The 24,427-nt window shown below is 35.9% G+C and overlaps 1 protein-coding gene across 4 annotated transcripts in view; it reads left to right on the forward strand.

The window, feature by feature from the left end:
- The window catches only part of FAM227B (family with sequence similarity 227 member B), a 195,775-nt gene that overhangs the window by 152,679 nt on the left and 18,669 nt on the right, over positions 1-24,427 (forward strand). For 2 of the 4 annotated variants that reach the window (XM_072962473.1, XM_072962474.1), the window contains exons 12-13: positions 8,378-8,475; positions 11,982-12,437. In XM_072962473.1, the coding sequence (XP_072818574.1) occupies positions 8,378-8,475; positions 11,982-12,173 (290 nt within the window). In that variant the 3' untranslated portion in view covers positions 12,174-12,437. Of the gene's footprint in view, positions 1-8,377; positions 8,476-11,981; positions 12,438-24,427 lie in introns of those variants that run through there. The other 2 variants (XM_072962478.1, XR_012073321.1) reach the window with 2 other exon arrangements.

The raw sequence follows: 24,427 nt of genomic DNA on the forward strand, positions 1-24,427 counted from the left end.
GACGGTCTTAGGCCCCAGACCTAATAACACAGTCAAAAACTGCATTTTAAAAAGAGTCCCCAGGTGCTTATTTCCTTCCATGTTTGAAGAACACTGCTATCTATGCCATTCTGTTCTTTCCCATGCACTTTTCACTGTAATATTGGTACCAGTTATTTTAAAACTCAGTTCTTAGACCATGTTGTAGTAGCACTCAGTCTTTCTCCCTGAGAAAGTTTTACTAAGAGTGGCAGGTCTTCCCAAGGTACTAATTCAGACCTTCCACAGATTCTGTTAGTGTTCTGTTGTCTTACAAGTAAAACTTCTGATGGTGTCCCTTCTCTTGGGATGACTGATTTGATTAAATTTGGATTCAGTTAGTCTCAGCAGTCAGGGTAAGAGTTTAGTGGTAGCCAGATCAAAGAATCTGGGATTACCATCCTTACAAGAGCCAATTCTTACTCTAATCATTCATTTTAACTATTAATTTCTCATTCACATAGAAATTTGGTTTAATTAAAAGCAGAACTAAATTTTGCAAATTTGATCTTGGAATATGAATTTATTTTCAGGCGTATCATTAGTGGTGAATATTGAGAATCCACCCAAGGAAGAGGTTTGAGAGCCTAGAATTTGTTTTTAAATAATAGAATAAAATGCTCATTCCTTTGTTCAGGACAGAAGTCTAACTTACAATAAATACTCTGAAGGAAAGATTTTGGTGAAAGGATGGGGAACTAACACAGCGTCACTAGGGCTTCTAGCGTTTTTCCCATCAGAGCACAATGGCTGCAAACAAAGAGGAAGTGGTATGGGTGAACCACAGCACCCTTCATTTAACATGTACGCTGATGGGCAAACACAAAGAGCTCTTGCAAAAGTCTTCTCCCTGCTATATTTGACTTCTCTACCCACATTTTGAAAGAAATACATGTATTTCATTTAAGTCATACATAACACTGACCTCACTGAAGTGTGAATTCTTTACCACTTTGATTTTATTAGTTCAGTGTTTTGAATTCTTTAATAATTAAACAATACTCTGCTTTACTCCTTCTATAGTAACAGGTAACTGCATTCCTTGGATCCTCTCTTCCCCATCATTTTCATCATCAGAGGGTTGGTCTGTTTCTGTTTCACTTATGAAATTTATGATAATTTGAAACAATTAGGCTCATTAACAACTTTGTGACTTAAAGGGTATAACCACATCACTCACATCATTTGTTAAGCAACTATAGTATTAAATGAAATCATCATTACCCACCAATTACTTCAATCATCCTCAAAGATTTGAGTTCCATGTTTTATTTCCTGACAGACACATAGTAAAATGATTACACTAGGATAACCACCCCATCTTAATCCCTTTGCTTTTTTTCTTCTTCTATTCTTAGACATTCCCTGAAGTAACCCTTTCCTGCAACCAGAATGTCTTCTCAAGATCCTGCCAAAATGCCTTGTTACCCACCCTCATCCCTGTGTACACTCCATTGACCTGAATTCTTTTTCTGTGTCTGAACTCCTGTAAATCTGATCAGTTTTTAAGTGAGCCTTCTCTGATGACCTTCCCCCAGACAATCTATTTCATCCTTAAAGTTTTATTTCTGATACAGTCTGTTTTCCTCTTTATCTCGTGCTAATTTTGCAACAGATGTTGTATTTTCTACAAGTATTACCTGCATATGTTTTGTCAACCTATTTGATTGTAATTGGTTACTGAAGCCAGCAACTGTGTTCTGTACTTCTGTTGAAACTTGTAGTGTTTTTCACATAGTCTACAAGAAATATTTCTTGAAGCAATGCATCAATAAATGGAAAATAGCAGATTAGGTTCAAGAAATCACATTTGTAGGTTTTTTCCCACTGTATAGAAGTAGGTTAATTTAATCTATTCTCTCATGACTTAATTCATATAATTTAAAATGGGGAGCATAATATGAGCAAATTTTAAAAGTGTTTTAAACTCTTTGGCGAGGATGCTGCACTTCGGCGAAAGGTGAGGCAGCTCAGGGAAGGACCTGGTGCTCGGGGCGCCTAGCTCCCTTAGGGCGCTTAGATGCATGAGAAAGCTGGTGCGATGAACAAAGGTAAAGACCAGAGCAAGGAAACTGAGAGATTCCTTCCTCCCTTAGGTGTCCTGTGGCAATTGATCCTAAAGGTTGTGTCACATAGCCTTCCCTGCCACACCTCGTTCCAAACAAAATGCTGTGACAGATTTGACAATTGAGGCTGTAAGTGTAGCTATTGTAGCACCTCGGTTGGAAGAAGAGGCTGAGCTCCACCCGTATCTTTCCAAGATCTTAGAACTCAGGAAGAGTGGTTTTGGATAAGGGTGGTAGATCTTGTGAAAAAGTAGTGAAGCTTTTGGCCTCCACAACTCCAGAAGAGATCTTGGAGAAATTGAAAAACAAGTCAAAAAAAGTAAATAAATAAAAGCAAGAAATGAAAAATATGTCCTTGAGAAACTTTTTATTGCTAATGATGAAGAGGCTGTTAAAAAGAAAATATAGATTGCTGTACACCTGACACTATAAATCAGCTATACTACAATTTGAAAAATAAAAAATAAAATATATATAAATACACAGAATGTTGAAAATATATATAATAAGAATAGGACTCAAAAAAGAAGTAGGAGGATTTAAAGCACTATGAATCGAAGTTCTAAAATCCTTGGTCCCAAACAGCTGGGAACATGTTGCTCTGATTTCATGGCATTACAAAGTAACAGAGCTGGAAAGGATACTCAGGATGACCTGATTCAGTCCCTTTCATTTTGTGATGGGGCTTCTGATACTCAGAAGTTGAGAGTATTCAGGATCACATGGTGCAAAATGGCAGCTAGAACCTAGATCCCTTGACTCCTAGTTGAATGCAGTTTAGCCTGATTGTAAAGTAAAATGATCATATTTCCACAACACGTCTGGAATTCTAGAGATTGCCTTCTAATCCGGTTTGCCAAATGACAGAGGGAAACCTGTCACACTGCTTCATCGTGTTACTTCATGTTTGAAAACGCTTATTTAAATACAAAAATGTTTTCTATGTCTTTTTAAAACTCTCTTAAGCATTTTTAAAGTAAATAAGAATAACCAAGACTTGTAATTTAATGTTAATTTTCATTTTTGAGAAGTCACTGAATTTTCTTCCTCCTTGGATGGAAACTGCAATCATCAAATCATCAAATCAAGTGGAGTTCTTATGAATCTCCAAAGAGCCTTAAAAGAAGATAGAAGGTCTAGAAACAATTTTCAGTATTTGTAAAAGCCTATTAGAAATCATATCCATATTGAAGCTTCAAAAGCTAATAATAAATATCTTGTTTTTAAATATTCAAAAAAATGTTTTCAAGACCTCACTTTTACAAATGAGGAAGTTAGACTTAAGTGGAAAGTGGGTCACTGGAAATTACATATATAGTTTTTTCTACTGGTGTCTTTGTCTGGCTTTGGTATCAGGGTGATGCTGGCCTCATAAAATGAGTTTGGAAGTATTCCCTCTGCTTCTACATTTTGGAAGAGTTTCAAAAGGATTGGTATTAATATGTCATTGAATGTTTGATAGAATTCAGCCATGACATCATCTGGTCCTGTGCTTTCTTTTGCTGGGAGAATTTTTATTACCACTTCAATTTCCTTATTTGTTCTTGGTCTGTTCAGGCTATCTATTTCTTCTTAATTCAGTCTTGGTAGTTGCAGGTTTTTAGGAAATTATCCATTTCTTTTAGGTTATCCAATTTGTTGGCATTTGTTGTTTATAGTAGTGTCTTATGACCCTGTGTATTTCTGTGGTATCAACTATAACATCTTTTTCATTTCTGACTTAATTTGAGTCCTCTCTCTGTTTTTCTTAGTCAATTTTGTTTATCTTTTCAAAATAAAGCTCTCAGTTTCATTGATCTTTTTTATTGTCTTTTTAGTCTCTATTTCCTTTATTTACACTTTGAACTTTATCCCCTTCCTTCTACTAACTTTGAGCTTTGTTCTTTTTCTAGTTTCTTGAAATGTAAAGTTAAGTTGTTGATTTGAGATTTTTCTCATTTCTTAATGCATCTGTTTCTGCGAGGTATTTTTTCTGAGGCTTTATCTTGTTCGTTTATTTGGAACATATTCCTCTGTTTCTTCATTTTCCTTCACTCTTGGTGTTGGTTACTGTGCATTAGATAAAACAGCCCCCCTCTCCCAGTCTTGAAGGAGTTGCCTCTTGTAGGAGATGAACCTTATCCTTCAACTTGGCTCTAGCTCTTGTTTGTCTCTGAAACATTTGTGGTTGTCCAAGTAGCCTGCTTTGTTCTTAGTGGCTCCCAACAGTTACGAGTGTGCCAAGCACTGTCAGTGTCCCAAAGGAAAGGATCTCAGTCAGCACCTAGATTTAGGCTTTTTGGAAGCCAGACCCTCAGGCAGCAGCTTTGAAAGTATGCAAATATATCTCTTTCAGTGGACAACTGGGAGATAGGGTTCTCTGTCTTCTCCTTCTGCACTGAGCCCTGAGATGTCAGCCAGTTAAGAACTATTTCTTTGTTTGCTATTGTCCCACTGAGCCCATGAACACAAGCCCCCCTGGCTATGAGAGCCAGTCTATCAAGGGATGTGTCTTCTGGGCAGCAGCCACAAGAGCCAGTGCCCTGCCCTTCTTCTCTTGTATAGGACATTTTTAGATTCGGAATGGTGGGAACATGGTTTCAACATACAACATATCAATAATAAGTTCATATAGTCACTAATTCAAACAATGTAAAGAATTTTTATGACACCAGTCAAGACTGTCAAGGCTTGGTTATAAAATAAAGATGATCTCAGTTCCTTTCTATTTTATGATTTTTGACAAGCATAATTTGTACTACGCTGCAATAAAATTGGTCTTAATTTTTATATCTTTTAAAAAGTTCTTATGTACATTTACAGATGATGGGGGAAATAATTTGCCAGATTAGTATGTTCCAATTTTTGCTTCAGAGCCCATTTAGTGGTTGATTTTTTTTTAATGTTTTCCATTCTACAGGAAGGATTTTAAATGGGTCCAGTTTCCTTCAGTAATACCTTTGATCAAGTCAAGCTTAAAAGCTATTCTGTTTTACATTGCGTTTGTAATGTTTGGTGCCACAGTATTTTAGTTCGTAACTATACCACCTTTTCATTTCAGATATTTGCCACTTAACCTTTGTATACAAAAGCCATAGAAATACTTTAAAAGCTAATCACTTGTATCTTGCATCTGTAATTTGTGTGAGCAATGATTTATGTAGATACAATTTATAATAAAAAGTAGTAGAAAGAAGTAAACTCCTAAAAATATCAATATAAAGTAATAATATGGTATTTTCCTTGGGAACCAAATATAATATGAATCACTGTTATACATAAAATCTTCATGTTCTTGGGCATGCTAAATTCATTTCACAGTTGGTAAGACCCAAGGATGCTAGTGATCCCTTACCTGTACATAGCACTTCTCTGTTAACAAAGTGCATCTATAAGCACTTGAACTCTGTTACCTCTCTGGGAGGCTAGTCACAATTACATGTATTATGTTAACATAACATTACTAGGATAAGAAACTTAATTTTATTTTAGAGCATTGTAAAGACATCCCGAATGCTTCAGTTTGCCAATTTAAAACATGAATTGCATACAGAAAGGTGGGAGGTTGGTTCTCTATATTGCTTTGTAGATAGATGTAAGTTGTTTGAGGTCTAACATTTACACAAACCAATGGCAGGGTCTGCAGATGGTGAGACTGAAGGGACTTGGGGAAGTATGTGTATAAGGATCTAAAAAAATCTGGGAGGCATGATAAGAAACTATACACAATAAGACAGCGAGCAGATACTCATGAGCATGCTATACTTCCTTTGAAATAATGTTACCATTTTCCTATACTACTAAAAACAAAATTGCGTTTGTATTTTCTTATTTGCTCAAATCACATTCATTTTATGTAATGACTACCTGTGTTTTACTCTTTCCTTTGTTTCCCCTTACATTTTAGTGCTGGAGGAAAGTCTCTTTCTGAGTGTAGTTTTAATTTGTTAGTTATATTCTAAAGTAGATCTCTGAGTAACATTTTTATGTTTTCTGTAGTTTATTTATATATAGTATTATATAAGGTCTGCATAAACTTTAATTTCTCTGAGATGTGAGTTATTTACGTCTCAGAAAAACTATTAGAATAAAAACTACAGAAGTGGCTAAAGATAACTATACTTAGTTGCATAAGTGTCTCCCTTTTAAGGTGTATAATATCCCGGAAATAAAAAGGGGGTAATTATGAAAATGAAAATTTCCCAATATAGGTGGAGTAAGACTGGAATAGTTTCTCACTACTGAAATTTCTGAGGACTTAGTAAAAACAATTGAGACATACTTTCTTATAGTTTTATCAAATAAAGTTGATTTTGGTGTTTCAGGTGATCTTCCCAAGCGTTCAGAGATGCTGAGAACAGAAGAGATATAAAAACTCTAATGAAGGAAAACATTAATATTTTTACCCAGAATAAATCAACAGATTAGAGGAACATAGGAGAAAAAAAGCTAATAAATACAGTGATTTTAAGATTACTTACTACTCTTACCATATCTGAGTGGGGTTTTTCTTTTATATAGTTTTTTTTTTGCAATTTTTTTCCTTGACTCTTCTACTTCTAAAATCTCTTTGCTTTCTTTGCTTTGTGTTTTCATTAGTCTCTTGTTTTTTTGTGTCTATTGCCATTACTCTGAGCTTAGAATCTTTGCCTGATATTAATCTGCTGACAGTAGTTCTACCACAAAGGTCAAGTAATCTGAGGCTTTTATTGTGGGTATGGTAGACATAAAGTAGAAGTCCTTTTGTTATTAATACCGTATCTGTTCTAAGAGACAAGAAATTAAGTAATATCACCTAACTATATATTTAAGAATGACTCAAAATTGAGCAAGTTTTATTTTTTCAATTATTCCTCCCAAAGAGAGTATTTTTATTCCTTTCTTATTTAACTTTCCAGTGTTTCTTTATACCAATGAAGGCAAATATAACAGATATTTTTCTTCTGTCCCTTTTACACTGAACATAGCTTACTGTATACATTCAATCAAGCAATACGCTCTATACACTGTTCAGCTTGCTCTCGTCACGTAATGGTACGACCTATGGATATCTTCACATGTGTATGGAGATCTTGCTCATTTCTCTTTACAGCTCATGGCATAGCGTCAATTATGAGTGCCTTAGTTTTTTCAACCAGTTCCTGACTGATAAATACAGGGGTTGCTTAAAATCTCAAAATTTTACAAATTATGCCATAAACCTGTTCATATGTTTTTTTATACTTATTTGAAAGCTTGTATAGCATGTATTTTTGGGAGAAGGATTGCTGAGTCAAAGAGAAAATATGTCTGTATTTCTGGTAGGTATTGCCAGATTCCCCTCCATAATAGACTGTATGCTTTTAAGCAAGTTTTTAAAGAAGAGAAATTTTATGGTTCATTACCTTTCTTGCCTATTCTAACTCCCAACATAATCTAACTTTGGTTCCACTCAAAATTTTAAAATACAGGTTTCTTGCTAAGCAATTCTTTAATCTGTGCTGGAGATAAATGCCTCCTTGTCTCTAGTATTTCAAGTTAATATCTGATATTTTTTCATGTGTAATGTCAAAAATCAATCCAAGTGACTTTCTTCAACTCTTTGTCATCAACATCACAGTCTCCAGATCTGCTTCATTTACCTGGTAACTGGTATCAGTTATCAGTGCCAGAACCTGGAACAGACTTCTCAAATCACCTGTTTGCTCTGCTTTGTGTTCTTAATAACTAGCTTGTGTTTTTAGGCTGATTGACATAGCTAATTAAATCATATTGTTCTCCTTAAAATAAGGTTCCCTGGGTACCCTTATGCATATGTATGCTGATCGAGGGAAAAATTACCAAGTCTTTCCTTATCTGAGTGTGTTGTCAGTAGGTGGAAAGGTGGACTCTAACATGCAGTGACCCAAGCCTCCTATTGTATAATTAACTAGAGGATCATGAAAGGAGGTCTGGACTTAAAAGCAAAAACCTAGGTCTGCATCCTCTCCCTCTACTCTTAGTAAATGGTAGACCAAGACTTACTCTTGAAAAAAGTCACGGAGTTTCCTGCACTTTAGTTTTCTCATCTCTAAATTGTAGGAAATGTTACTTACAGAATGGTTTGTGAGGATGACAAGAGATAGCGTAAGTGAATGAATTTCATAAATTCTATTAAGTAAAAATGAGATTGAATAGTCCTCTGATGGGGACAAGCTATAACAATATCCTAACTTTTCATACATCTTTACCTCTCTCCATGTTTAGGGTGCACTGCTAGGAAAAAGGAGGTATATCATGCCTTTTGTGAAGGAAAAGAAACAGAATTTAAAGAAATATTTTATTTTCTGTTTTAGCTATAGACTTCAATATGACAAAAGTTTTAAAGAACCGAAAAGCATATACAGTGTTAACATCTAAGGAAGAATCAAGATTATCAAGACTACCAACAAAGGTTTGGAGTATAATAATTATAAAAATATTCTTATTTCTTTAATTTCCAATATAATTAAGTGAACAATCCCACATGGACAATGTTGGTTATTACATTCTTGATATATATTTTAGAAAAAATTTAATGATCAGAAGAGATTTGTTGGAAAGGTTTATCTTAATATGAAAAAGTCATATTTCTGAAACTGTCCCCATCTCTAAGGAGAAAGAACAGCATTTATCTTTTTCTCATACTTCTGGCACTGCTTCTCCTTGGGTTGATATACAAACACGGCCCTGATCTCAGTAGGCATCAGTCAAAGTTGCAGGGAAAATTTCAAAGGACTCTTCAGCAGTGAGTGATCTGTCCCTGCCTCTTAAACCATGGTCCTGGAGTAACTGACCACAGGTAGATACTTTACTCTTCAGTCTTGAATGCTTAGTTTCTCCACATTCCTGAAGGTACCTCCCAGACAGAGATCCTAGGGACTTGCTACCTTGTGTCGCTTTAGCCAAGATTTGATGAGGCTGTTGTCTTCAACTTCTGAATTTGATCTCTTAGCTTGTTAGACAGTTAGACTTTCAGTCTGTTGTAGTTTTTATTGCTGAAACATTGTCTGAACTATCTAGTCAAGTCTGACCATTATTTTAAATTTTGGCTTACGCCTATACAAAAGCCACTTTCTGAAAGTCAGTATTCATATATTTCCTGGTGTTTAATAAATCCAGGTATAGAGAATCTCTTCCAGCCTTCACAGTGCTGCTGCCAAGGATGTTTTGTAAGTACTTAGACTAGAGACCTCTAGGATTCAGTTTGGGGTAGATGATAATATATCATCTTGGCTGTGGGGGGTGGGGGAAGGAGAGTGGGTGTGAGTGGAGGAGGAGGGCAAGATTGCTAGATTTAGAAATCAGGGATGTGTCATAGAAATTGCAGATCTGAGCTTCAGCAAGCACTCAAAATGGTCTTTTATACTTTGCTTACTAGTTGAAGCGATGTAGACAGATGGTTTTGTAACTGACTGAATAACCTTTTTCAGGTGACACTGTTAAAACATAGAAAGCAGACTGCAGGGTATGTCTTTGGTAGTGCACCACACTGCTGCATCATTGGCCTTGTCTCATGCGCACTGTTTTATCAACAACTTGCATAAAAATGTGGTTGCCATTTTTATTATCTATGTAGAAGTCATAAAACTTGGAATAATTATGGATACATTGGATGACCAAAAGTTTACAACAGGCTAGAGTAACAGTCCTGGTCTTAGAAGATAAACTGTTACTGTTGAAAAACTACAAAGGTACAAAATTATAACTGCATAAGTATAGGATAGTAAAGCCTGGGCTCAGAGGCATTTTAAAAGGTTTGGGAATCGTTTTTAACAGTAAGCCCTGTATTTGTCAATAGTAGAGTGCTGTTGACTCCAAAATCTTCTATACTCATGGGCCATTTTAAATGTATGGGAGTTACTCTGTGCTGATCGGACAATGACTGTGTATAATGTTCCTTTTGGACCCCTGCATTGTAAAAGGGTGTAGACAAACAGAAGCATATTTAACAGAAAATAATTGGAATGATGAAGCACCCTGAAACCATAATGTTTGAGCAATGGCCAAACTATTTAAAGGCATTTCCACTGGAAAAGATGCTGGAGGCCATAATAACTTTTCAAATATGTAGAGAACTACTGTTGGAAAACAGGATTTGATTTTTTCTTTGTGGCTCAAAAGAGCTTTTTTTACCAGCAGATACCAAAAAGTAACATTTACAGTAAGTGAAAGCTGTAGGGAGACATATTTCACTGCAACGTAAAGGAAAATTTTCTAAGCACCAGCATTGTCCAAATGCTGGACAGAATGAGTGCTTATGGGTTCCCAATGCCTGTGAGAGCATTGACAGGACACACATTCAAACCTCAAAAATCAAAGGTTAGCTTTCTAGTCATTGTCAGCAGTTATCCTTTAATAAACTAACAGAAAAACTGAAACCATCTCTTGGACTTTCTTGTTCATCCCTTATGACCCTTCCAAAGTTTTTAGGACTACTTGGTTCTTCAAATTTAGTACTAAGTTGCCTTTTGATTATAAAAATCTTGTTTTGTGGAATCTTAAAAGTTCTCTGACAGTTTCCTGCCATTATCTTCTGTGGAGTAATTGGAAGCAATGGGGCTTCTGTTAATCATTTTGGCTATTTGGAATGTCTTTAGTGAGAGGACTCTGGACAACTTGAGAACCAAGAAAGTGGCTAAGGTTCCACAAAACACTGGAGTTGCATTTAATACCCACTTCCACTCTTCCCTGATTCAACTATCCTTTAAAAAAAATCAGAGATACTTGTAAAGAAAGAAGGAGCTGTATACTTTTCCAGTTTAAAAACTGATAACTGCAGAAAAATAAAAAATGCCTATTTCTAAAACTTCAGTAAGATAGAGTTCCTATCTTATAATACCCAAGACTGAAGCCAGGAAGATGGTCATAAAACATCTTTCTAGACAGGCAGGATTTAACTTTTAAACTAGATGGAGCTTGGTCTGGTTTTGCATGGAGTTTTTAAGATCAGGCTGGATGTAACCTGATGTGAATTTGTTATGGAAGACTAAGATGAAGTAAATGATTTACATCATTGAAAACGCATCTGATACTTACATTAAGTTTTCACCATCAAAGAACTGCTTCTGATTACAATAGTCCCACTATTTGAAATAATTCTGGAGCATCTATGAATGAATACAATGAAAAAGTGACCAGAAGCAAAAGAAACACAAAATAACTTTAGGTATCAGTGAACATAAATGAGAATAACATCTTATTTCCCCTCAGGAAGTGGAATCAACAATAAATCTCTTACCTAGGCATTACAGAAATTGAGGAAAGACAGCAGATGAGTGGTGGCTATACTCACCTTGCTTCCCACAAGAAATCAGTAGCAGAATATTGGAGTAATTACATTTATGGTGGTTGTTTCCTTGACACGCATTTGTGGTCAACAGTTACTCTCATCAGGACTTTGATGGCCTTCTGGCCTCCTTTGTTCTGATGAGACATCCCCTGCTACTCTTATTGGGGTTCTTGTATACATTGCTTTTCTCTTGTGGCTTTTGAGATTTTTCTTTTTGTCTTTGTCTTTGAACACTTTGACTAACGTGTGTCTTGATGTGAATTTATCCTACTTGGAGTTAAGCTTCTTGGATGTATCTTTCATAAAACTGGGAAAGCTTCAGTCTTAATTTCTTCATATTTTTCCTGCCCCGTTTTCTGGGACTCCATTCATTCTTTTCCCTTTCTAATACTCTCTGCTGGCCTGTCTTTAAGCTTGCTGATAAATAAAAAGGCTAGCAGAGCCTTAGTGCACATACTCAGTCTCAGACTTTAGTAAATTCCTTTCATTAAGAAGATGCTTTGTAGAATTTCCCTTTATTTTAATATAGCAGATAGTAATTGAACTTATAATGCAGTTATATTTTATTTACTGTTATTTAAAAATACACAAAGTAATAATTGACTTGATTTTTTTTCTTCCCCTTGCAGTCCCATTATAGCAGTAGTGGTCCAGAGTTTAATCGTGTTCTCTTCAATTTTGGAGGTCAGAGTCCACTGATTTTATATTATCTTCAGATGCATGAGCTAACTGGTATTTCCAAAGCCTCTAGACAAATAAAGATTAAATTCACTGAAATATTGAAAGAACCATATCCTTTTTTAAGCTTTGTTTTAATATGATCTGTTTCTAAAATGTTTAAAACTTTTAACTTTTTTAATGTCTCAATTAAGAAAAAAATGTAAAGTATTTTATAACCAGTGCTTTATTTAGCATTTAATTACATTCAGAACTTTTGTAGCATGTTTAGCCAGAAGTATTTTCTCTCTTAGATCTAAGGCTGTGATTTTGCATGTAAGAAAAATAAAACAAACATAAAACCCATGATCTTGGGGAAAAAACTGGTATATTTAGCTCTTTAGTAAAAGACTGTCTTTGCAACTTTACTACTGAGTGTTCAGTTTCAAACGTTTGTCAGAACTGTGGGTTGTGGACCTCTAGGATTCTCCAGAAAAGTTTCAAACATGCCTTAGCTGTGTAGTCCTTTGTTCTAATAAAATTTACCATAAAGCTTAATGTGTAAAATACACTAAAAATGAAATTAGAGTTCTCTGGTTGCAGCAGGGCTGTCTGTTTATGTTCCTGTGTCCCTTCGGCATAACCCATCCTGGCCCTGGTCTTACTGGGAACTTGGATGAACCCCAGAGAGATCTCGTACAGTGGTCTCCAAACCCGAGTGTACACAGCTCTGGGTGGAAAATATATATATCAGGACTCTCACTTTTATCTGTTTCTGTCTTTGAAAATAAGAAAGAAGTTGCACTTTACTAATACTTGGCAGACAAGTACCCTCACTCAGTTGATACTTCAGTCTGCACTCTACTGTATGGAGGGGTCATGACGGCATCTTTGCTCTTGTGTTGTTTTCTGAGTATCACAACATGTTGCTGTTTTGTATGGGTGGTTAAGCAAACTTACAGATTATGTCATCTAGTTTAACTAAATTAACACTCACTAGTGGACCAATAGCTTCAAAAGGCTCCTGAAAAGAAGCTTCGGATTGATGATAATACTTAGAATGCAAGAATAAAATTTTTAAGAAGGCAGAATATTTTTTCTACTCCATGAAGGAGCTCCTTTTCCGCCAAACTACAAAATTAATGTTGATCCAATCAATTCTGCCAATATGTAGGCCAACAAAAGAAAGTAAAATTTTTCAAAAAGACTAATTGAAATATGGATATGTATCATTATTATAAACAATGGCTCTAGCCCTAAATGTTTGTTATACTTTTCAATATTAGCAAATGATAGTGCGAAGTCAGTTTAATTCACAAACCATTTATAAACCAACTGTCTAGACATCAGTTCTCTACAATTTGAGTATAAAAGGTATGGTGTACCATTAATAAGTGTAGTGTTAAATTTTCTTTTTAAAATATTTTGTCTCTTCTCACTGTTTTCTATTTGTAGACTGCATATCTTTTATAATATGTATAATATAGTAATATAGGTTATAATTTATAAATTTAATATTGTACTTGTATGGGAGTGTGCTCACAATCGCGTTTACTCATGGAATTCATGATCCAAAAGGCGTGGAAACCACTGCTCTCGCAGATTCTCAGGATTCCTCCCAGGATACTTCTCCCATATTTCAGTCAAGACAAACTCCAGAGATTCACTGACCCCAAGCACGTGGAATTAACTTGAATGGCTCTGGAACACAAGGAGAGGCAAAAAACTATAAGGCTAAATCAATCTTCTGAGACTTATAACTTAGGTAATGATGCAAGGATTCCCATCAGCATTGGGTGCTTTAAACAAGCGCTTAAATACAACATTTTTAAAAGTTTAGAAGTTTTGATTTGCATTTCTCTGATAATTAACAATATTGAGCATCTTTTCATGTGCCTATTGGCCATCTGTATGTCTTCTTTGGAAAAATGTCTGTTTAGGTCTTCTGACCATTTTTTGATTGGGTTGTTTATTTTTTGTTATTGAGTTCTATGAGCTGTTTATATATTCTGGTAATTAAGTCCTTGTCAGTCACATCATTTGCAATTATTTTCTCCCAATCCATAGATTGTCTTTTCATTTTGTTTTATGGTTTCCTTTGCTGTGCAAAAGCTTCTACATTGATTAGGTCCCATTTGTTCATTTTTGCTTTTATTTATATTGCCTTGGGAGGCTGACCCAGGAAAACATTGCTATGAATTTTGTCAGATAATGTTTTGCCTATGTTCTCTTCTGAGAGATTTATGGTGTCCTGTCTTATGTTTAAGTCTTCAAGCCATTTTATGTTTATTTTTGTATATGGTGTGAGGGAGTGCTCTAAATTCATTAATTTGTACACAGCTGTCCAAACTTTCCCACCATCACTTGCCAAAGAGACTGTCTTTTCTCTGTTGTATATTCTTGCCTCCTTTGTCTAAGATTAATTGACCTTGGGTTTGTGGGTTTATTTCTGGTCTCTATATTCTGTTCCATCAAACCATATGTCTCTTTTTGTGCTAAAGCCATGCTGTTTTGATTACTGTAGTTTTGTAGTATTGTCTGAAGTCTGGGAGGGTTATGCCTCCAGCTTTGTTCTTTTCCCTCATGTCTGCTATGGCAATTCTGGGTCTTTAGTGATTCCATATAAACTTTAGGATTATGTGTTCTAGTTCTGTAAAAAAAATGTCATAGGTATTTTTATAGGGATCTCTTTATAGATTGCTTTGGGTAATACAGTAATTTTAACAGTATTAATTCTTCCAATCCAAGATAATGGGATTTCTTTCCATTTCTTTAAATCATTTTTAATTTCCTATATCAATGTTTTATAGTTCTCAGCATATAAGTCTTTCACTTCCTTGGTCAGGTTTATTCCTAAGTCCTTTATTTATTTATTTTTTGATGTGGTTTTAAAAGGGATTTTTTTTTTTTTAGTTTCATTTTCTGATATTTCATTGTTAGTGTAAAGAAATGCTACCTTGCTGAATTCATTTATCAGCTCTGGTAGTTTTTGTGCAGCACCTCTGCGATTTTCTATATATAGTATCGTGTCATCTGCATATAATGACAATTTTACCTCTTCACTTCCAATTTGGATCCCTTTCATCTCTTTCTCTTGTCTGACTACTGTGGCGAGGACTTCCATTACTATGTTGTGTAGAAGTGGGGAGTGTGGGCGTCCTTGTCTTGTCCCAGATTTTAGCAGGAAGGCTTTCAACTTTTCACCATTGAGTGTTATGCTGGCTGTGGGTTTGTCATAAATAGCTTTTGTTATGTTAAAATATGCAAAAGTGTTTATCATGATTGGATGTTGGATTTTATCAAATGCTTTTTCTGCATCTGTTGAGATGATCATGCAGTTTTTGTCTTTTCTTTTGCTGATATGGTATATCACATTAATTGATTTGCATACATTGAACCATTCTGGTAGTCCTGGGATAAACCCAGCTTCATCATGGTGTATGATCTTTTTTATGTGTTGTTGGATTCAGTTTGCTAACATTTTGTTGAAAATTTTTGTATCTATGTTCATCAAAGATAGTGTCCTGTAATTTTCTTTTTTGGTAGTGTCTTTGTCTGGTTTTGGTATCAGAGTAATGGTGACTTCATAGAATGACTTTGGGAGTGATCCCTTCTCTTTAATCTTTTGGAGGAGTTTTAGAAGGACTGGTACTTGTTCTTCTTCGTATGTTTGATAGAATTCCCCAGTGAAGCCATCTGGTCCTGGACTTTTGTTTGCAGAGAGGTGGTTGGTATTATTATTGTTGTTGTTGTTGTTATTACAGTGTCTATTTCACTCCTGGTGATCGGTCTGTTCAAATTATCTATTTCTGCTTGATTCAGTTGTGGTGGGCTGTGTTTCTAGAAACGTGTCCATTTCTTCTAGGTTGTCCAGTATGTTGGCCTGTGATTGTTCATAGTATACTCTCTCTCTCTTTTTTTTTTTTTTTGTATTTCTGTGGTATCAGTTGTTGTTTTTCCTCTTTCATTTCTCATTTTGTTTATTTAATTCCTCTCTCTTTTATTCATAGTGAGCTTGGCCAGAGGTTTGCTGATTTGTTTGCCCTTTCAAAGAACCAGCTCTTGGCTTTATTTTTTTCTTTTTTTTAAAATCTCTATTTATTTCCTCTCCAATCTTTATGACTTTTTTTTCCTTCTGCTGACTGTAGGTTTGGTTTGTTCTTTTTCTCTTTCTTTTAGGTGGTAGGCTAGGTTGTTTATTTGAGATTTTTCTTGTATTTTGAAGGCCTGCATCACTATGAAATTTCCTCTTAGGATTGCTTTTACTGCATTCATTAGATTCCATATGGTTGTGTTTTCACTGTCATTTGTCTCAAGGTGTTTTTTAATTTTCTCTTTGATTTCATCAGTGTCCCACTTGTTTTTTAGCAGCATGTTGTGTAGTCTCCATGCAGTTGTTTTTTTTTTTTTCTCATTTTTATTTCTGTGGTTGATTTCTAGTTTCATGCCACTGTGGTCAGAAAAAATGCTTGAAATAATTTCTGTCTTCTTAAATTTGTTGAGACTTGTTTTGTGTCCTAGTATGTCATCTATCCTAGTGAATGTTTCATGTGCACTTGAAAGGAATGTGTATTCTGGTTTTTTTGGCCATCACGTCCTGAAAACATCAGTTACGTCTAACTATTCTATTGTGTTGTAAGGATCTCTGTTTCCTTATTGATTTTCTGTCTGGAAGACCATTGATGTTAGTGGGGTATTAAAGTCTACTACTATTATTGTATTCCCATCAGTTTCTCTCTTTATGTCTGTTAGTATTTGTTTTATGTATTTAGGGGCTCCTATATTGGGTGCATATTTGTCAGGAGTGTAATATCCTCTTCTTATATTGACTCTTATCAAATTTTTCATTTCATTCATTGTACTTTTCAGCTCCAGAATTTCTGTTTGATTCTTTTTTAATAATTTTTATCTCTTTGTTAAACTCATTTTGTTCATGTATGGTTTTCCTGATTCCACTGAGTTGTCTTTTTTCTCTTGCTTGATGAGTTTTGTCAAAATAGCTATTTTGAATTCTTTATCAGGTAAATTGAGATCTCTGTATCTTTGGGGTCAGTTACTGGAGTATTATCGTCATCTATTGGTGGTGTTCTGTTTTCTTCATTTTTACGTTCTTCACTTTAATGTTCTTTGTTGCTGTCTTCACATTTGAAATAGCCATCACCTCCTCTAGCCTTTGCTAACTTCCTTTGGGAGAGAAATACCTTTCATCAGTCAGCTAGGGATTCTGAGGCTTTTCAGACCTTCTGTGGATGCACCTGCTTCACACTTCTTGCTCCCTCTAGTGGCAAGAATTTTAAAGCTTTTAAACCTTCTCTATCCTACAACACACCAGACCAAGCGCTTACAGTCTCCCTTTTACTTTCCTAAAGGTGGCATATAAGTTCAAGTTTGTAGTCTCTCCCTGGCCCACAGATTTGGGCTGGTGCAGGCTTTCTGTGTATACTCATTAGCTGTCTGCAAAAGCTTGCTTTTGCTGTTGCCATTGAGTGTGCACAGGGATCTGGCCACAAGGTGAAAATGTGTGTAGCGGGGCCCCTGGAGCACTAGGAGTGTCCATGAGTAGTCGGGGGGATCTGTGGGTGAGATGTCCCCAGTGGCTCATAGGCAGGCATTTCAGTGGAGTCTCTGACATGGTTAGTAGATCTGCATCCCCTTAATGCCCTCTGAGTGTTCTATCTACCATTCTCCCAGCCTCTTCCCCCCCCCCCCCATCATGCAGCTCATGATTCAATACTCTGGATGGGGCAAGAGAGAAATGAGCCTCTTTGGCAGCAACTATACAGCTCAGGAAGCCAGGTGCTCACTAATTCACTCTTACTTTCCCCCACACAAGAATTCAGGGGCTGAGAAGATCTCCCTTAGCCGTAAGCTGTGCTGCCTCAGGGGAGGAGTGAATTTAAACTGTTCCTGTTATTCTCTCCCATGCATCTACACTTGTATTTTTTTCCTCAGTGGTGTGCTGGAAGCTTGGGCTTCCACAAAGGCTCTCTCTTCTATCAGTGGGTGTCTGTGACAGTGTTTTCCAGGGCTCCTAAAATTGTGATTGAGTGGTCAGGAGGGGCTAGAGTTGGTTCGTAGGCCACTGCAAGTTCCACAGCCAGGACCAAGGTCTGCACGCCTATTATCTGACGCACAGGTGGGTGACACTCCTCTCACGTCCCTTGGAGAATGGTGCTAGATCCCGTGGCTCCCACAAAGGCACTCCTGTCCATGTGTGGATGCCACATTGTTGCTGTGAGGGAACATGATGAGAGATGTCTTATTCAGCCTTGATGCTGATGTCACTCCTGTTCCTGTGTTTAAAAATTGGGGGACCATACATACTATTTTTTTTTGTCTTTATGTTTAACAATTCTTAGAATAAGCAAAAATAACTTAGAACTTGCTCTAGGAAATGCGTTCTCCTGAAAGACAAGACTTTGAACCAGCTATAATAGCTTGCTCATCAAAGTCTGTTTCAAGACCCTTGCTTCACGGGGACCACCAGCCCAAAATTATAATATCATTAAACTCTGCCCAATCCAAGCAGTTTCTTACCTTGCATGAGCTGCCTCAAAATCACCCAACTCAGGCCCTAAAACTCTATAAATAGTATCCCTGAATTAATCCATTTTGAGACACCACTAAAGCTCTGTTGAATTGGTGTTCTCTTTCACTACAGTAAGTCTATTCAGCCTAGCTTTCCTTGGTCAACAGGTTGTTCTGGTGGTCCTTTAGGGGAACTGACAGCTGTGAATGGGAAAAGTGGTGTCTATGCATTCTTTTTCTTACTGTAGCCTCAGAAGAACATGGTTCTACAGTGAGCTGACAAAACGAGAATGTTGTCTATTGAGCTATTTACCAGTTCAACCACTGATGGCATTGAAAGTCAGATTTCCCCAACAGAATCATAAATCTCAGGATTCAAAAGGACTTGAAATTTATCTAATCCAATCCATCTGCTGGATACACATGGAGAATAGGCTCAAATCTGGGCTCAACTTAGAGTGAAAATTTTCCCTATACTCCTGACGGGGCCCCTTCAGTGTAAGTAAGGTTTTGAGGTTTCCTCTCTACTTCCTCATTTCCTCTTTTCATTTTCTTCCTCTCCCCAGTCTGTCTTCCCTCTTTGCAGACAACTAGAGGAAATATCATTCCTCCATCATGTTTTGGTGTAGGGACCCTGTGTTGCCACAGGGTTTTTAAGGCTGGGTATTTTCAACAAAAAGTACTTTAAAAAGACCTCCCACTCCAGTAAGCTAACATGTGGTTTCTGTTATCTGAAAGGTCTCATTAGCAGACAATAATATAAAGTCCATCCCCCATCTTTGAAGCCGAAAGAAAGGGAGGCTTAAATTTTGGGAGTACAATCTCGTACATACTGGAACAAACTTCCTGGCAGTCTAGGCTTTCCTAGTCACCTCACCTCAAGAATTTTAGAAGGATTGAGGGAAAAAATTATTTTATCTTGTCTTTGCTGGAAAAACAAGATGGGAGGGTTCTGGATTAGAAGGGGTTTTTTTTTAAGACGTTTGTCTTTTAGCCAATTTATCCTCTTAAAAATGTGATTACCAGATCGTTAGTACATGTTAATTAACGTGAAATGTCACTGACCTGAAATGAAAAATATAATTGATAGTAACTTTAGAAACAATTCACAAGTTGCATTAATTAGTGAGAAAAAATCTGTATATGCACATGTGACAAAGGTAACTAGAAATCTTTATAAATGACAGTAAAAAGAAGTTGCACATGGCTCTAAAGAGTTTCCCACTAGACTCTGACTGTGTCAAGATGGAGTATTATACAGAGCTGGTGACCCTTTCGTGAGTCTCGGGTTTCTTTTTCTTTCCCACTGTTGACTACTTGCTTCTCCCACATCACAGATAATTTACAACAGATGATTTCTTTATATAGCTTTTATTTTTATGCTGTGATAAATGTTGATGTATCCCATATTATTTTTAATTATAGAGTTTAGTGATCCACCCCCAGTTTTTACACATTAAGAAGTCTATATACACATGTGTGGGAGCATGTGTTTACATTAACACTCATTATGTTACAGTGACACTCATTATGACACTGCATTGAGTTCAGATTTTTTCTAAACTGCAGCAAAATGTGAACATTCTAAACTGAAGTTTGAAATACAGAAACAGCCCGTAGACTTCAGTTTTTAACCAGACCCAACATGTTGTTTCTGAGTTTTCTTTTTTAAAAAACTAATTTGTGTTTTTTGTGCAAAATAATTAGACTTTTGGGTATTTGTTAGTTTACTCTCAACACGTAAAGAAATTGAGGTGGTTTACAAAAATGCAGACAATGAAAGAAGGGAAAATTAGAAGCTCCAAACACATTTTGCACAAGATTTTTCCCAGTTTAAAAATGCACTACAGGTTTAGCTCAGAGCCCTAGAAGTCAGTTTTTTTTTCTTTTTCTATTTTACATGTAACTCTAATACTAAATGAACAAATTTTTTAAAAAAGCATTCAAAGTTCATTCATAAAAATTCAGATTTTCTAATAATGATTTGACGTACATTAACTAGTTTAAAAGTTTATTGCTTTCCTTATAAATATACATTAAAAATTCTGTCAGAATCACAAGCACCTCCGTGAAATACGATTACATTTACTCCCTCCCTCCCTCCTTATACACATCTCCAGTCTTCTCAGTGTTTATAAGTGGATCCTAAAACACTGACAAGAGAGCAGTCTTCATCTTGTATGACTTTGGCAAATCATTCCAAGTCGAAAGAAATATTACCTATAATGTCAAATTTATTTTTAAATGTATCTGTTTTGCAAGACTCTGATTTAAAAATTACATAATGATCAAACATGATATTCTGTATTTGAGCTTGTTTAAGAAAGTATGTCATAAGAATCTCTTATTAAATGAATAAAGGATTTTGAAATAGAATGTGCATCATCACGCAATCTTAAATGTCTGGAGCAAAACTGTAAAAGTCATTTAATCCAAGAACAAACATAGACATTTTAATTAACTATTTATCCTCAAATATAAGGAACAATATCATGGCATCCCATCATTTTTGTCTTCTGTTGACTTCTTTGCCTCTTACCATCCTTCCCCAAACCATAATTGTGATTATCCTTTTAAAAGCCTTGAAGATGCTTTTACTTCTTCTGGAACTACACAATCCCCCTGGTAAACACTTAAGTAAACTTTAGAGTGTTTGAGCGCATTGGCTCTGAAACCAGACTGTCAAGGATAGACTCCAAGTGCTGTCACTTCCTCTAGTGCCTGCCAGCAAGTTACCTAACTTTCCTGTGCCTCAGTTTCCTTATCTGTAAAATAGGAATTATCTCAGAAGTTGACATAACAATTAAATGAGTTAATAAGTGTAGAATACTTAGAAACACTGCTTGGCACACAGTAACTGTTTAATACATTTTTTAAAACATCATTTTGATAATGACTTTAAAGATTAACTTTGTAGCAGTGGCTCCCAAATTTCTGTCTCTATCCCTGTCTTCTAGTTTTCTTAATTTTAACAACGTCAAATTTTGTTGAAAAATAACAAAATTTGGTCTTATCTTTATATAAATCCATGCTATACTCACCAATAAGACATTTATTTAATACCTGTTGTAAGCCGGATACTTTTTCTTTTCTGGTGTTAGGGTTATAGAGACAAATAATTTTTGTTCTCTATTGAGTAAGAAAAGCAAGTAAAGAAGTGGTTACACTACAATGTGAGAAATATTTGGATTGAGGTGTATAGGGGCTATAAAAGTACTGAAGAGATTTGTTTAAATCAGACTTTTGCTCAAACACTGTGAGTTATCTATTGATGTATAACAAATTACCCTGAAATCTGGCAGCTTAAAACAATAAACATGTATTATTGCAGAGCTTCTGTGGGTCAGGATCTGGGCACAGCTCAGCTGGATCTTCCGGCTCAGGGTCCCTCATAGGCTGCAGTCAGGGTGTGGGCAGGGCCTGCAGTGGCCTCAGGGCTCAGCTGAAGAAGGATCTGCTGCTAGGCTCGCTCATGTGGTTCTTGGCAAGATTTATTTGCTCACGGATTTTGGGGCTAAGGGTCTCAGATTCTGGTTGTTGGCTGGACTGGTTTCAGAACCAATGCACCTGAAACTCTGGTACTTAATTGTTTACCCCCTAATTAGCTGTATCATTTGCAACTATTTTCTCCCATTCTGTAGGTTGTGTTTTTGTTTTGTCAGTAGTTTCCTTTGCTGTGCAAAAACTTCTAAGTTAAATGAGGTCCCATTCATTTATTTTTGCTTTTATTTCCTTTGCATTAGGAGACAGATCCAAAAAATGTTGTCATAATTTATGTCAAAGAGTGTTCTGCCTGTTTTCCTCTAGGAGTTTTATGGCTTCTGGTCTTACATTTAGGTCTTTAATCCATTTCGAGCTTATTTTTGTATATGGTGTTAGAGAATATTCTAGTTTTATTCTTTTACAGGTAGCTGTCCAGTTTTCCTAGCCCCACTTATTGAAGAGACTGTCTTTTCTCCGTTGTATATTCTTGCCTCCTTTGCTGTAGGTTGACTGTAGGTGTGTGGGTTTATTTCTGGACTTTCTGTCCTGTTCCATTGATCTATATGTTTTTCTGTTTTGATTACTGTAACTTCATAGTACAGTCTTAAGTCTGTACTTCAGGGTCTTTTGTGTTTCCATACAAATTTTAAAATTATTTGTTCAAGCCCTGTGAAATATGCCCTTGGTATTTTGGTAGGGATTGTGTTGAATCTGTAGATTACCTTGAGTCGTATGGTCATTTTAACAATACTAATTCTTCCAATCCAAGAACACGGTATATCATTCCATCTGCTTGTGTCATGTTCAGTTTTTTTCATCAGTGTCTTACAGTTTTCTAAGTATAGGTCTTTAACCTCTTTAGGTAGTTTATTCCTAGGTTTTTTTTTATTATTATTTTTGATGTGATGGTAAATGGGATTGTTTCCTTGATTTCTCTTTCTTATAGTTTGTTGTTAGTATATAGAAATGTGTCAGATTTCTGTATGTCAATCTTGTATCCTGCAATTTCACTGAATTCATTGATGAGCTCTGGTAGTTTTCTGGTGGCATCTTTAGGTTTCCTTTTATTTCTGTTTCTTGTCTGATTGCTGAGGCTAGGACTTCCAGTACTTTGTTGAATAAAAGTCACAAGAGTGGGCATCCTTGTCTTGTTCCTGATCTTAGAGGAAATGCTTTCAGCTTTTCACCAGTGAGTATGATGTTAGCTATGGGTTTGTCATATATGGCCTTTATTATGTCAAGATATGTTCCCTCTGCACCCACTTTGGTTAGAGTTTTTATCATAAATGGATGCTGAATTTTGTCAAAAGCTCTTTCTGTATCTACTGAGATGATCATATGGTTTTTATTCAATTTGTTAATGTGGTGTATAACATTGATTGATTTGCAGGTATTGAAAAATCCTTGCATTCCTGGGATGAATCCCACTTGATCATGGTGTTCGTTTAATGTATTCTTGGATTTGGCTTGCTAATATTTTTTATTTTATTTATTTATTTTTTAAACTTTTTGTTGGGGGAAGATAATTAGGTTTATCTACATCTATATATATATATATATTTTTTTTAATGGAGGTACTAGGGTTTGAACCCAGGACCACATGCATGCTAAGTATGTGCTCTACCACTGAGCTCCACCTTCCCCCTGGCTTGCTAATATTTTGTTGAGGATTTTTGCATCTATGTTCATCAGTGATATTGGCCTGTAACTTTCTTCTTTTTTTAGTGACATCTTGGTCTGGTTTTGGTATCAGGGTGATGCTTAGAATGAGTTCATAAGTGTTCCATCCTCTACAATTTTTGGAATTGTGTGTTCACAATCAATAAAATTAAATATAAGTAAAAATTCAGTTCATCACTTACACTAGTCACATTTTAAGTGCTCACTAGCCCTGTGTGACTCTTGTCCAGTACAGATATCAAACGTGTCCATTATCACAAAAACTTCTGTGGACAGCACTGTCTTGAGGAAGAAGAAAAGTTTAATCCATTCACAGATCTTGAGATGTCACCTTGGGATATCAGACAGCCAGCATGTGTAGAACTTTCCTTTATGTTACCACTTATAGCCTTCTAATTTTAGAAGCTTAGTGATCTGAGATTACATATTATCCTATTCATCCATTCATTAATGCAATGAAATTACCACCAAGTGTATTTCCCATCTGAGTTTTTTAATTTCCCTTCACATTTTGCTTTTTGTTTGTTTGTTTTTCTTTTATGTTTTGTTTTGTTTTACTTGATTTTTGTTGTTGCTCCGAGAAAAACTACTTTCAGCATCATACAGATTTTTGCTCTGTACAGTATGGCTTCAATCCATAGAAGAGAAGAAGCCACTCACTTTACAAGCCCCCAGCTGAGCAACTTTGTAACCTAGATCTGCCTAAATATCTGTGGTTGCCTTTCTT

This window comes from Vicugna pacos, chromosome 6, assembly GCF_048564905.1.
Source record: "Vicugna pacos chromosome 6, VicPac4, whole genome shotgun sequence".
Classification (NCBI taxonomy): domain Eukaryota; kingdom Metazoa; phylum Chordata; class Mammalia; order Artiodactyla; family Camelidae; genus Vicugna; species Vicugna pacos.